At 38.0% G+C, this 16,029-nt stretch overlaps 1 protein-coding gene across 2 annotated transcripts in view; it reads right to left on the reverse strand.

Moving 5' to 3' along the window:
* Window positions 1-15,762, reverse strand: part of Chrdl1 (chordin like 1) — a 104,660-nt gene extending 88,898 nt beyond the window's left edge. Inside the window, exons 1-2 of one of the 2 annotated variants that reach the window (XM_051141382.1) lie at window positions 15,371-15,762; window positions 11,555-11,703 (exon numbers count right to left, since the gene is read on the reverse strand). In XM_051141382.1, coding sequence (XP_050997339.1) covers window positions 11,555-11,703; window positions 15,371-15,522 — 301 coding nt within the window. In that variant the 5' untranslated portion in view covers window positions 15,523-15,762. The remainder of the gene's footprint in view (window positions 1-11,554; window positions 11,704-15,370) is intronic. The other variant, XM_051141383.1, reaches the window with a different exon arrangement.
* Between the last annotated feature and the right edge of the window lie 267 nt (window positions 15,763-16,029).

The raw sequence follows: 16,029 nt of genomic DNA on the forward strand, positions 1-16,029 counted from the left end.
GAATGATGGCTTCTACTTTAGAGTATACTGTTTGTTGATCCTAGGTCTTTTAGAGAAGCAAAAAGTTTAAAAAAAAAGTATATTTCATGAATTGTGCTTCTGATGTATTTTTTAATGTAATTGGCACAGGCACACCACCCCCTAGACTCTGTTCAGTGATACACTCTGAGGCTTTTGTGAAGTATGTAAGATCACTGGCTCAATTCATTAATTTATTTACTTGAGAATATATGTGTTCAGTTGCTCAAGCAACATCTATTGAAAAGACTGTGTCCTATTTCATTTACAACTTTCTTTCTTTGTTGAAAATTTCCTGACAGTGTTTATGCATATCTATTTTTGGGCTTCCTGTTGTATTATATTGATCGATTTATTTTTCCTTTGGCCATCATCACAGCCTTCATTGTTCCAACTTATACAGTAAGTCTTAAAATCAAGTGGTATCCACCCCATAGCATCGTTATTTCCCAGTACTTCTTGCTGCTTTATATCTTCCACCCTTTCATAGAAATTTGACTCACACTATCAATACTCACAAAAAGATTTGTTACAATTTTGACTGCTATTGACTACAGATTAAATTATGAAAAACCAACACTAACAATCTTTACTGTTTCTACCCACAAATATGCACTCTTTCTCCAATTATTTATTTTGGTTTTTATTTCATTAAAGCCTTATAGTTTTCATTAAATGCATTATACGTATGCATTTCAGTTTAAGGGTGTTGAGTACTGATATATGTGTTTAGTTCAAATTCCTCTTCTTCATTGCCAGTATATAGGGAAGTGATTCATTTTTATGCATCAGTATTGGAATTTTGGAAATTTCTACATGGACATTCATGTGAGTTTTCCCCCTTCCATTCCAATCTCTATAATATTTCATTCTATCTCCCATCTTACTGAATCTAAGATGAACCATTAACTTTCAGTTCATACAGGTACTTTTTACAAAAAAAAAAAAAAATTTGAAAAATTTGAATCCCTTTGTATATCAGGAAGAAACTAGAAACTCCTATTTTTTAATCCAGACATCATGTATATAGAAATTCTATTAGAAAATTGACATACTATGATGAGAATATTGCTATTATATTTACTAGTGTCCTATAATCTGTGCCTAGGAACAATATTCTATATGAATATATAGTGTAACCTTGACATTAGCCAATTACCTATTTTGCCAATTACATTGCTGCCATTTCTATTTGTAAAAGTCTCATGACAAAGCTTCCTACACTGGTTGTTTTCTTAATATAATTTCTAAGAAGCAGGTTTATTGCGCCAAAAGTTTTGATAAAAAAAATCTTAACTTATATTGTTAAACTTTCTCCCCCAAAACTACACTAAACTATGTTCCTATTGTCAGTGGGAGAGAATGACCAGCAGTGGATAGCTTAGTTGCTTAAAGCATTGATAATTCTATAGGGAATAATAAAATCAGTATTTTTTTAAAAATTACCCATAAAGTTTACTATGTATTCATTTTCAGTCATCATTTTTGTTTCCAGTTTTAGGGTATTGCCTTTTCCCCTAAAAATTTAGATTCAGCTATATTTCCTGAGTAACAAGATGTATTCAGAACCATGTTTTCACTGAAAAGACACGGGAAAGGAGGAAGAGGAGGAGGAAGAGAATAGGTTTTAGGCAGAACATGTGTGGTTTTCAGGTGAGACAAGAAATGCAATTTCCTTTTACAACCATAACGTAGAGACATGTCAGTGACCATGTAATCTTTAACTATTGAGGAATGATCATGAATTTCACAACACCTAATGGTGTTAATGAGGCATCTTTCCCTACTTGTTAGTGACAAGAAAGTGACTATTTTGTTAATAAATTTACAATCACACTGACAAATAGTCAAGTGATTTGCATTCTACATATAAAAGTTATTTTAACATTTCAGAAGTAACTGCTATACTTAAAAAAACATGAACATGACTCCTTCAAGTAGCAGTATTAGTCTGGCATAGTAATATATATCTGGGACTTGAATTGAAGGAACTTAGAAGCTATATTTAAGTGTAAATCCATGGTGTACATAAAAATAGATCATGTATATCCTGTATTTTATTCTTCTCTCACATGGATTCGTGCACTGTGTGGTTGCTATCAGATCTACTTGTTTAAAATACCATGTTGGATGAATTTTTACCATCAGCTATGATCTGCACTTTTGGGTGATTTATGTCTAGCTTACTTGGTTGACAAATTAGATAATGGAAAATTAAGACTTTTGAAAGATTAAACAGTCACTAAAATAACCTTCCAAAATATGAGGTCCAAACACACTTACACATTAAAAATAATTTCTATTCAAAATAGGCCAGTGAGATGGCTCAATGGGGGAAAGGCATCTACTGCCAAGCCTGATGACCAGAGATCAATCCCATGACCCACATGATGGACAAAGAGAACAGACTCCTGCAAGTTTGACCCTGACTTCCATTTGTAGCAAAACACCACATAAATAAAAGAAATAAATGTAAAAAGTAATATTTAAAATTATATAGATGGCCAATACTTCAATATCTGTATCAGCAACAAAACATAAAATTGAAAACAGCTCTCTTGCACTAAAGCAATTTGTTTGGAAAACAAAATTTACCCAAAATTAAAGTTCTTTTTCCTTTTTCTTAAATCTACACATCTTTACCCTATATGCTCACATCTCATTGAAACCACTGTCTTCCAAACTGCACTATTTAGGAATGCAAAATCTTTACTCAAAACACCACTGCTGATAGAGAACCAATGCTAATGCAAACATAATGGTCATACAGCACATACATTGGTCTTATACCAATGATATGATATTTGGCTTATTATGTCCAATAGATCCTTAATGATGCAGAAGACAGTGACTAATGTTAGGCAAGGTAAACAATGTTCCACCAATCACTGTCATTGATATTTTTCAAACGGATAATAAAATTAAGCATAGGAATCATTAAGCAGTATTTTAACATTGCTCAAAATGGCGAAGTTTTCACAATTAAAAACATTTCTCTACGAGCATACTGAACAATTATCACCTTTCAGAAACTAGGATGAATTTCGACATATGCTTGTAAGTTTGGACTTTAAAAACTTTTGACACCACCCAGGAAAGAATTTAATAAGCTACAAATGTATAATCAACCACACCTAAAATACCAGCATATCATCTTGGACATGAAGCAAAAATGAGCTGATTTTGTTGAAACAAAGATGTTACACTAATCTCTAGAAGATATGAAGAAGAAAAGTCCAGCAATCCATTGCCAATATCTGAAAGACATCAGCTGGGGAGCATATAACTTACTACTAACTACTGGTATCTGAGATTCCCAAAGGAATTCAACTAACATGTGAAATGGACCTCCGACCTGCATCATTATAGCTGTTTTTCAAACAGCTCAGCTGGGCTTCATTAAAAGTAGAAATTCCTGCTACTTTAGTCGCCCCCTTAATAGGAAGAATACAAAATGTAAACAGTCACGGAGATGCACATCTGTGTCACCAACACTCTTCACCTCTCCCAAGATTAGGTTAAAGGGTCAATAACTCTATCACTAGTCCAAAACCAAGAAGACATTCCCATGAACTGTTTTTGATTACAGCGCTTACTGTAGACACATCACTATGTCAGCATTACAATAATATTTATTCTACTATAACACATATGGTCACTGGAAAGGGAAAAATGAGTCTTTGCTATGAGTTATGTGGAGTGGACATACCAAGTAAACAAATTCCTTTTTAATTATTAATTTCTTTAAAACACTCCTAGGGCAGTGAGGGGGAGGGGAAGAAACACATAAATACTTTCTCTCAGTCTACTTATCAGACTTGAAGCACAATACAGGAAGGGCAGCATGTGGTAGTTACATAACTTGCTTCTTATTTCCCTGACATGAGGGTTGATGATTCTGTCCCATTCCCTTGAGACTTTAAGGCCTCATTGCAAGTTGTGAAAGACAGTGAAAAAGGAAATCTAGGAAGAAGTCAAATTCCTCTTCCAATGTTTATGGCTTATTTTCTCACCCACAAATTAAATAAATATCTTAATAATATTTGCTGGATCATTTTCTCCAAACTAACTCAAATTCAGACACACACACACACACACACACACACACACACACACACACACACACACACACACACACCACCACCACCACCACCACCACTACCACCACCACCACCACTCACCACCACCACCATCACTATACCCATGCAAAGTATTGTACACATATCATCATCTTCTCTTTATTCGCTTTGTGGCTACTTCAGTTTTCTAATAGTAGGTACTTAAATGCAATCAGAAGGCAGGGCTCTGTAGTTCAAAGATGGTTCACAGAGGCGGAAGGTAACATTATTGGCTAAGATAAGAACCGGAGATATGCCATGAAGTTTCAATTTATCGTGTCCTTCTATCTCTTAGTAGCATGGATAACTGAGACTGGATGGTATTCTCATTAGTCTTTCTATGAGGCCATAGGGAGATCCTTTTACAGAAAAGGCTACTTGGCTGGTGAAACCTGATCTGAAATTTTTTCTGGCTAAAAATTCTGTTCCATGTCATATGGCATAGGACTGTGGGCAAAAATCCAAGTTCTCATTTAAAAAATCCTTCCTATCAGCACCTCAACATTGCAAATTTTAGCTAAAGGAGAGCTATTTGACTGGAGATATTTTCTGTTTGATCAAGAGTACACGTTATGCTCTTGAACATTTCTCAACAAAATCAAATTTATCTCTCTTGCAAACATAAAATACCCAACTTTCACTTTGGACAGCATGAGGATGTATGTTCAGTGTTGTTACAGTTTAGAGATAGTGACTATGAACTGACATAACAAACACTGACTACAATGGGTTTCAAGACAGTTTTTCACTTAATATATGTATTGCTGAGCTTAGAAAAAAAGTACTCTATAAGTAGCTGTAATAAGTACCTATGATTATCCATAGATCTTGAGATTACTGCTGTTTTTCTTACATGTTTATATATTTTCTGCGTGTTTAGTAATGAGTACCTATTATTAAATTAGAAAAGCAAGCATGTTTATGTGAAAGTTTCTTTGGACACTTGACAGATGCTATTAATCTAATAGGCACATTAAATATCCATTACTTAATCATTTCATTATACTGTATGCCAATTAATTAATGCCACTAAATGTTAAAGTACATGGAGCATATTTTACCATCATTTATACAAGACTTTTATTTCATTATTACTTAATTTCTGCCCTGTTCCTTTACAGATGGTTAATAATAATAATAATAATAATAATAAAAGGAGTTCCTCTTTATCTTATGAGACCAAGCTTATAGCTGTCACACTAATATGTTTTATTTGGGTAGCTCATGCTCAACATAGCTTAAATAGAAGATGGGAAATGAAGATACTCTGTGGGTGCAACTGCTACTTTTCAATAAGCTCAAAGTCTTCCCTTTTTATTTCTTCAGAAGGCACAAGCCCAACTGAAAGTAAAGATGCTATAATCTACCTAACCACAAGCTAACTGTATCTACTTTTTCTTCTTTAGATGGCCTACCTTATATTTCATCTTTTAAAATCATTGTATTCCACCTAATCTTTTCATCTCAAACCCATATCCAATGTTTTTGGAAGTAGGCAGGCTATAAATCTTAAATGGATAAAATGCTTGTCAGTGTGACTTCATGATATGATTAAAAGTCCAGGTCTTTTATGCAAAATATACAAAACCAAAGTCTTTGCTTTTCTTGTGTCTTCCCCAAAGTCGCTACTCTGATGTTCAGTTCAGAGTGTAAGAATTCGTCCCAAGAACATATTTTAACCTTTGTCAGAATGTTCATTTGGCTTGTTTAGGTAACTGAATATTTTTTATTTTAGTCTGTCTTTTGAAGATTGAAATGTTGTTCTTATTTGTGTCTGTATGTAAACGTATATGGTACATGTGTGTGGTATATGCATATGATACAAATGTGTGTGGTATATATGTACACGTGTGTGTGTGTGCGCGTACACGCACATGCAGTCATACCTATACATGGAGGTCAGAGGAATACATTGAGTGTCTTGTTCTATAACTCTCTGCCATGTTCCTTTGAGACACAGCCTTTCATTAAATCTGGAGTTAAGTTGATGGCTATCAAGTTTCAGCATACTCCTGTCTTTGTCTCCCACATTGCTGTGGTTACATATTTTTACATGAATTACCAAGGATTTGAACTCAAGTCCACATTCCTGTTTATCAGTCTTCCTTGTTGTGACACTGTGCTATTGTTTCTGGAGAGGTATTGCAGATGGTACCCAGGGCCTTGTACCTGCTGAGTACTCACTTTACCTCTGAATTCTATCCACAGTCTTCAGTTCTTTAAGTCCCAAGGGCACATTGCCTTTCTCAAAAAATGTTCTTACAAAGGTCTTTCTTCATTCACTTAGATCATCACTTATATGTTAAGTTGTTACCCTCATGTAAAAGACTGGACTTGAGTTCAAGAAAATGAACTGTCTTCTTCAAAGAATTTCCAGAGCAAAATTGGTACAGTGAAGATGCTATTTTATTTGGAGACCTGCGCTTTAGTTTTGACACTGGCTGGCATTTACAGAGAGCTGTTTTTGCACCACGTCATTTGATGCCATTTTGTTTCAATTCTTCATCTCAGACTATGTAATTTGGCTTTTTGAAAGTTTTTGTAATGGCTACCATTTATTCCATTTATTAAAAGCTAATCTTGTCCCAGGCAGCTTGCAAACATGTCTGTTGGTTCTGATAGTTTTTTTAAACTTTATTAATTTATTCATATTACATCTCAATGGTCATCCCCTCCCTTGTATCCTCCCATTCCTCTCTCCCTCCCGCTTTCCCCTTACTCCCCTCCCCTACGACTGTGACTGAGGGGGACCTCCTCCCCCTGTATATGCTCATAGGGTATCAAGTCTCTTCTTGGTAGCCTGCTATCCTTCCTCTGAATGCCACCAGACCTCCCCATCCAGGGGATGTACTCAAATATGAGGCACCCACAGACACAATGTGATCAGCTGCCTCACATTCCTGCAGCCATACTCCCCTGGCTGTGATAGACCATATTCTCAAACTGTGAGCCAAAGTCAACATTTCTTTCCCTAAAGTTGCTTCTTCTATTAGGTTTTTTTTTTTTTTTCACAGCAATGAGGAAAAAGCAATCCAATGGTGACCACTATTTCTTCAAATGTAGTGATGGAAAAACTGAAGAGCTATCCATATCAGTGGTTCTCAAACTTCCTAATGCTGTGTCTCTTTAATATAGTTATGCTGTAGTGACCCCAGCCATAAAATTATTTTCATTGCTACTTCATAATGTAATTTTGCTACTGTCATGGATTGTAATGTAAATATCTTATATGCAGGATATCTGATATGAGACACCTGTGAAAGAATAACTCCCAAAGGGGTCACAAGCCACAGATTGAGAACCACTAACCTAAAGGGTAATATTCCCCAGGTACATTAGATAGTTGTAACAACTATGAGTTGAATCTAGGTTAATGCCAAAGCCACTTTGCTACCATATTTTTAAAATGTCAGAATTACTTTGAAAAACATTAAGCTTTCTAACTGACGGTTAAGAAAGTGCTTAGGCCAGGTTGGCCTTAAATTCACAATCCTCTGTCTCTCTCATGCTGAAATTACAGGCAAGTATACCATGACAAAGTTCTATGAATTTATGGTCCTCTTCCTTCTTCTTCCATCTAAATAAACTCTAATAGGTATACTCTTATTATCGCTTCTGTTTAATGTTTAGTAGTCACGTGAAATGCTGAGGAGACCTTAGAAAACTTGGGCTTTCACTGGAGACGTAGCAGACGCCTGCACAGCCACAGACTGCGAACCTTCTTCCTTCTCTTACTCTGCTGGTGGCTCGCCTTTCCTGAGAATTCTAGAATCCTACTTTACTTAATCTAAACATAAATGTTTGCAAGCTTTAGCTTGAAGAAGAATATAGCCTTTCAAAGATCCAGTTTACTTTTATAGAGCAGGAATGGATCCATGCGGCAGATTTTTGTCTGCAGAACCTCTGCCAGACTTAGCCTAGTCTGGTTCATTAGAAACATATAATAAAATAGTTCTCACAACTCACTTCTTCTACTTCACTTTGATCAATACTTCATTACCTAAGTTAGATCTGCCAAAAGGGGCAAACTTGTCAGCCCGTTTGTCCCATATTTGCATGAATATTATGCTGTGAATGTTACGCTCCTTTGAACTTCAAAAGAACTTCCTGGCCTCATTGACTACAACTTTAACAACAGAGTATAATGGAGGTATAGAAAGATCTTTTCCTGGCTAAAGACCTCAAACTTTGCTGATGCTAGACAGTAGCAAACTTTTACATAAGCAACAAATGGCTCATTCATCCATTGCAGTGCACTATCAGTATTTCCTGGTGTCCTTAGCCTGTCTTCCTACTTGTGAAAACGACTACCACGATGGCTAATTAGCTAGCAGCAAGTGGCAACATAGGCCTTCACCACTCCTTGTGAAAAATTTTTTTTCTGCATACAAAGCATTTTTCCTAAAACTCTTCATGCTTCCACAGAAATTGAGAGAAGGTCTTTCACCATAAGGGTACCTCACATGCTCCCTACCCTGGCTGTTCCTGATAGGAGAGAAAACATGCTCCTGGACTGAAGATGAATCTATTCTAACCAGCACCTGAAAAATAAAAAACTGAGGCTCCCTCAAGTAAAATGAAAACAGACAGTATGAACAGATGAAAAGTTTTAGCACTTCTATATTTATAAATTTTTCTTGGCTTTATAAAATTTAAAAATGGCCCTCCTTTTCATGTACTTCTATGCCATCCTTTCTCCTCTACTAGACAGTAAAAATATAAAATATGTCCTTTTACTTTGAAGAGTGTTTCCATCTTTAAAAGTATAGTAATTTCTACTTGTAGGAATTCTGGAACAGATAATATGAAAAGATCATAAATATTACTCACAAATCCAGAGATGTAAAAAGTAATTCTCTGGAGCTTCCCATATATGAATCTAAATTTCACATGGAACAGAGAACTATGCATAAATTCCAGAAGAAAATACAGTAATATAGGGTGGGAGAGACCTTCCAGGAAATTTAGTAGCCTCAGAGGCAAAGAATACAGATGTGGCCACACAGAATTTTAAAAGTAGTATAAAAATACAACTTACACAAGCAATATTTGGAATAACAAAAAAGCTAGTAAGATTTTATATGTGAAAAATAGATAACCAATAAGTCCAATTAAACCAAAATGTTATTGAAAAGATCACATAGGAATAAGAAAATATCAAGGCAAAATGAAATATAATTTCTATAGTTAATATGATCCTCCAATATACAGGTTAACAGGACTCATTGTAAAGGAATTATAAATGGACATTTACACGTAGGTAGTAGGAACTTTCTGAAGAGCGCTTTGACAGCATTTAACAAGCTAAACACTAAAAACACCACTTGACTAAAAATTCCTCACAAATACATGCATTAGCATCTAAAGGGTTTTACTAGTACTGTTAATTTGTAACGTCAAAAGCCAGAAGCAACTTCTATACCTACAAAGAGAGGCTGATTAGTTAAACCATGGAACATACATAAAGTTGAAAATGATGTAGGCATTAGAAAGGCATGATGTTGTTAAAATATCTTAACATAACATAGAAGGATATCATGTATATATTTGTCCCTCTGAGAAATAATTTAAGAAAAATTTAAAAGCCCACCAATTATGATATTTCCACTGTTTCTAACTTGTCATTGGAGGCCATCAATAGAAATATCTGTGCGTGGACATTTGCATGTGTAAAGGCAGCATACATGAAGCATATGCTATATTTCCCTCTTTAGTAAAGATTATTTTGTATAACTTTGATTTGGGTGTGGCCACATGAAGTTTCAGTAAAGTATGACCATGATGGTGGCGTCACCATCTGACTATAATCTACAATATTAGACTAAAACCAGTGCCTTAGGCCATCTGTTATGCAATCACTTTGACACCAACCAAATATTAAAATGGCTTGGGACATAATAATAGGCACAAAGAAACATGAGAAAGTACAGTTTAGGCTTCATAAATGATTGTTCTTTGCTTTGTCAACAAAGCTTTAAGTTTTATGGATAATATTCCTCAATTCTCGGTAAGTATGGAAAACCTCCAAGAAGAGGTGGTCTATTGAGAGTCACAATATTCCCCATGAGGCCATCAGTAATACAGGCTCTCAGGGATGTGTCTTTCTAAGAGATCAGGAAATTTAATTCCCGCTGATCATGAATGGAATTATGAACAGACATCATTTCTATCACATGCACTTAGATAAAAAGAAAGTGTTCTGATGTGGACTACTCTTTGAGGGACAGAAACACGAGTAATATAAGAATGCAAAGGGAGAAGGTCAAATTTCCTTTCAGGGGCTGTCCTCCCACTTCTCTTCCACTTATGCCTCAGTTATACTAGATGTCACTACAGATTACAGATGGTTAAGCTCCTTATCAAATGCACTTTTTCACTGAGGAAGAAGACTACTTGCTATGAAAATCATTATGGGAGGAGGCTTAGTTCTCCCCATCCGCCACCCCACCCCTGACAACATGCCTCCTGCCTCCCATATTTAATTCTACAGATAGAAGGGATAAATGTTCAAGTGATGGGATTTGGATATTGCTACAGCTCCTCCTAAGAATATTTTACAGCTCTGTCTCATGAGTAAGTTCAATGGAGCACAGAATATTCCACTTCGTGCCTCTTTTCTTAATGTAGTCCTAACAAGGAATCAGAGCTTAGTTTCCTCCTCAAATATAGAGCAAGCATCTACCTCAGATATGGCTGTAAGTGGCCAAAAGATGTTGAGGCCCACAGCTGTGCAAATGCAGCAGAGATCTTGTAAGAAGAACAGCCACACATCAATGACAGCAAGGTGTGTGTGTGGGGGGCGGCAGCAAATTACACTTCACCTACCACACCACACCCTCTTGCCACCCTCTGGTTTCTCTTATGTTTTATCCCATACAGACCACTGATTTTCTAGAACTATTCCATGGGTTTGTGTGGACATTCCTTTCAATAAATTTCCGAATAGTTCTTGGAACCTAAATTACATCACTGGGTCTGAATCCAGTTCCTTCATTGATTTCTGATAATAGGGATATGCAGAGCCTGCCTTTCTTTGCTTTCTTTGTTTTACTCTTTTTCATAAACTAAAACCTTCACTGAAGAGTCTGAAGATGGGAAAAAATCCAGCTCATCTGTCAGATATTTCTAGAGTTACGTAAAATGGAATGATATTTGTGCAGTTGAGAACAGGAAAGCGAAAATGTGTCATGTGTTCCTTGAGATGAAAACTATATGATAATCAGAAAAAGAGCTTCAAGTTTAGTTGGCCTGATTCAAACCTCTCCTTTTATCAACTCATGCATAAATCAGTACCATTTATTTTCTTCTAATAGAATAGTGGCATGACCACATTTGGACTAATCATAATCACTATATATTCTAACCACAGTTTCAAAGATGTGATTAATTTGAGGTTTTTAAAAATGCAAGACACTTACGTTTTACTTGCTCTGTTTTACTTCCTTCTAGGAAAATAAAGAACCAAAGCAAGGAGACGATATATTTCATGCCTCCCATCTTCCACTTTCTTCTCATTTGAGCTACTGCAAAATGCAATTCAGAGACTCCAAAGTGCAGTGGACTTGAGCTGTTAAGAAAGAAAAAGACAGAATTAAAACAGACCCCTAGGAACTGGTGAGCATCAATGATACTTAGTTTTCTAACTTGCTAGAGAGAGAAAAAAAAAAAAAAACATACTGAAGAATGTATAGGAATGCAAGCATTGTTTGCAGAAGACAAAGGATTTGCCTCTCCTGTCTTGTAAAGATTATGGGAGGAAATTTACATGAGTTGAGAGCATATTCCTGTCCAACAATAAGGCTAAATCTTTAGAGGCAACTCACAGGAAAATAAAAAGACAATTTGAAATCTTTTCTAAAGAACTTAAAATTGGTTTCTCAAGACATTTTATTGTTGGTGGGTGGGGGTAGAGAATCAGGAATTGGGAGTTTATAAAAAGGCTATTATGGCAAATGATGTACAAGTAGCAAGCATTGGACTATAATGAAGTCTGAAATACAAGCTTAGTAGTCTTAGTTTTAGACTAATTTTATTATGAATGTTTAAGTTTCCTTCCCCAATCAGTGTTTTTCCTATGTCCCCTATGAGATCTAAAAGCATCTTCACTTTGGTGCTTATGTTGCAAAATATTGATGTAATCTGGTAATGGATGAAATTCAACATCTGAGTTTTATTGCTCAGACTAGGTCAGCCATATTTCTTCCCAGGAAGTCCATTGTGAAAGAGAATGTAAAATGGCTAACTTTAAAAGACAATAAGCAAATTTCAACAGTGATTCATTCAATTTGTCCCACCACGTAAGAGGCTGTTAAAGCAACCAAAATTTTTAAAAAATAGGTATTGGTGGGCAAGTTTGAAATCCTAAGCTTCTGAAGCCTTAAAGCAGAATTTGCTTGCATCCAGTCACGACTATTTTCCGTGAACTTTAGTGTTTACAAAGATTTTCCAACAGGCGATTAGAAACTATTTAAATATTCTGGAAGCACTGCATTCAATCAGGGGTTAATCATGAATAGGAACTTACACACGGTGGAGTTTTCAGTGAATCCAATCTAAATATTGATCTAAACTATTTACTTGAAAGAAAGAAATGCAAGATGCTCAGTTTTGAAGAACTGAATCTCTTTGGGCTCTAAAGTGGATGTCACAGCTTTTACTTTGAAGACTATGAACCTGCCATAATCATTTTTTTTTTTTTTTAGAAAAATCCACTGTTTCAGCACAGCCTGGTGGTGCATGCTTCTAATCCCAGCAGGCAGATGTACAAGGATCACGGCAAGTTCAAGGCCATGTAGGGCCACATAAGGATACTTTGTCTGAAACACCAAAACAAAACAATATTAATTCACATTATAAATATATGCACACCTGAGAACAAACTGATCCTAGAGAATTATTTGTGCCATCAGGCTGATTTTTGGCACCCATCTACTATTTTTTTTCCTCAGCTCTCCCTGCACCTTATGAAGGGTACAAAATCTCCTCAGTTGCTGAAGCCTGATCTGATGCTTTCATCTCTTCTGTGTGCTTCCAGTCTCCTTTTAGTCATTCAGAACATCACTGTATATGGAGAGCTATTGGATTCCTTTGAAGCAAAGCATTTTCATTAACAGCTGTATCCAGCCACCCACCTCAACAGAGTTTTTCCTCCACCTAATTTAATAAGCCTTTTCCTCCAAGCCTTCAAAAGGCAAATATTTTAAACTTTTGAAATCTTATTCCTCATAATCATATATGGATCTCAGGGAGTGCTTCTGAAACCATGGTTTTTGAGTCTCCCCAGGCAAGAATCAACAGGGCTGTTTTTCTTGTACAATGATTGGGCGATTTGGTGAACAGTAGCATTGCTTCATAACTCAATCTGGCGAGAAAATGGCTTTTAGAATCTTTGCTTTCCTTGGGTCCCAACTAATGTTATGAGCAAACAGGAACGTTGGTGACTAGAGAGCAATTAATCTCTTTTGGCATTCCTGTCATCTGTGTGGCTTCCCAGGAGGTGATGGAGAACATCAGAAAATGAATCGTTTTATAAATAGTCACTTATGATTTACAAGATCCTAAAGTCTTGCCTTTGTATTCTGTACAGAAACATGAAGTGAGGAGGGTTCCCTCCCCAGATCTCTTCATTATTATTTCTTTTTATTCCTTTACCTTTCTATTTTGGGGCAGGGACTTGTTCGAGACATTCTTTGGGACTGTAGCAATAAACAGAAACATTGCTCAGGAAACATCCGATTCTTATTCCTGCAAAGAGCCAAAGTGTCCCTAATTTTTCAAATTATACTTTGACCCAGTTAACTGGAGTTATTTCTGCATTAACTCTCTGCTTCACACAGGCTGCTGTGCTACTAAGCTTGCACTGGCTCTTCTACGTGTTACTCAGAAAAGTAACTACTAACATGTTGAGGTAGGGGCTGAGGATCTAGGACCCAAGGAGAAAGGAACAAAGAAAACAAAAGCCTGAAAATAACCCTGGGGGTGAGAGTGGGGTAGGAAAGTGTGCAGGCTTTCTCTAAGAGATGGAGAAATATGTCAGGTACCCAGGGAAAGGCATAAATTCCGGTGTCTCTAGGAATCCCGTGTTGACATTGCTCATTTGCGTCAAGCAAAGAGACCAATTGCTCCTTGGTCAGCTGTAACTGCAAGACCATCCGGGTGCACGCTCAAAAAATGGGTCTCTCAAACAGAACAGAACCAGAGACATCTCTAAAGAAAAGCCAACAAATACACATTTGACAGGCACAACTTCACACCTGACAGTGTCTCTTCAATGCTCCGGGGGATGCTTGACTGACCTTGTAATTTTAGGTCACTATCATCTGTGGGACAACCCCTTGGGTAGCAATTTTCTTTCTGACAAACTACAAGAAAGACACTGGAGACTCCAATCCTTGCCCATCAACTGAAATCCTCTAGATTCTACCACCCAACAGCAAACGCTCAGTTAAGTCCTGGTGAGTTATGGAAGAAAGAAGAGAGTTTGAATGCAAGGGTATCTCTTGTCAGAGGCAGAGCCTTCATAGCCAGCGGCCCAGTGTTACTGACCAAGAATGCCTCACTTTGGGCTTGTAAAATGCCTTCTGATCTGGCATTGCATTTTATTCCATACAATTATACCTTCAAACACGGGGGAGTGCCTTCAAGAGAGAAGGAAATCAGAGTTGAGTTGGTGGCAGGGCAGGAAGGTAGGTTTTTCAGGCCCTGAAATCTAGCAATCTCACTTTGTTTCCTGAGCATAGTGTCTCAAACTCTGATTCAGAGATCTGGGCCTGAAAAAAAGTGGGATAGAATGCCCAAAAGAGACAGGAGCTTCTCCTTCACCCACTCTGTTAACTTGCGAATCAGTCCACAGTACCTCACGAAAACGAGCAAAACAGGCTCTTTCCTGCACACATGTAGCAAAGCACAAATCCTGTAGGTAGCTTGGCAGAGAATGCCTGTGCCTTTGGAAGCCTAAGAAGTACCAGAACAAGTAGAAATGCCGAGTGAACAGGGAGCAGCAAGTTGTGGGTTCAAATCCCCAGTCCTCAGTCTGTTTCTTGGGGGTACCTAGAGTTCTACCTTCATTCCGTCAGCAGGACCATAGAACTGGTTGGGATGGCAGGTTCCAGGGTTTAAAGCACCCTGTGGGAAAGTCCAGGAACAGTCCCAGGCAACAGAATGCTCCCCACCTGTGAAAAGGTTGGAAAGCAAGGCAGGGGTTAGGGGAAAGGCACAGGGCACTGCTTACTGACCTGGGCACTGGCCTCCTCCTTCTGCCACGCTTGCACACGCTCTGAGCTCCCTGGGGCGCTCCTCCAAGGTCTGGGGCTCGCAGGTTGTGGCGAGACTTTGAGTGCGCGCGAAGGGGGAGGGGGGACTCAAAAGTGGGTGGGAGGAAAAACATCACCGCCCTCGCACCACGAGGGAGCAGAGGCTCGCTTGGCTCCAGGGGGCAGAGCCAAGGCGCTGTGGCCGCCCAGGGCCACCTGCCCGCCCGCGTGTCCGCTCCCCACTTGGCCTGGCCTCTGGGCGCGGGCGGGAAGTCCTCCAGCAAGCAGCCCAGGCGCTGTAAGCACGCACCCCTTCTTAGTCCCGGCACCAGGCTTTATTCCTACACCCCAGACCAGAAAGTTACAAAACGGGGAGAAAGTGTGAGGCTCAGCCAGCACTTTCCCATCAAGCAGCGCCCCCACCACACACCCCTCCTTTGGCTAGTAGAGCATTGGGGTCTTAAAGGGACCGCACATCTTCTGCAGCCCATCCTCCTCCTTGGCAGTGGATGCTCAGAAGAGCTCCCCACCTCTGGTGCAAGTCCTGAAGACCCTAATTCTAACTATCCATGGCTCCTCTGCGGGGACGCACTGCACTTTCTCTTCTGTGGGGCAAGGACCATTCCCTCTGCACCTGGTTT

The sequence above is a fragment of the Acomys russatus genome, chromosome X, assembly GCF_903995435.1.
Source record: "Acomys russatus chromosome X, mAcoRus1.1, whole genome shotgun sequence".
Lineage (NCBI taxonomy): Eukaryota > Metazoa > Chordata > Mammalia > Rodentia > Muridae > Acomys > Acomys russatus.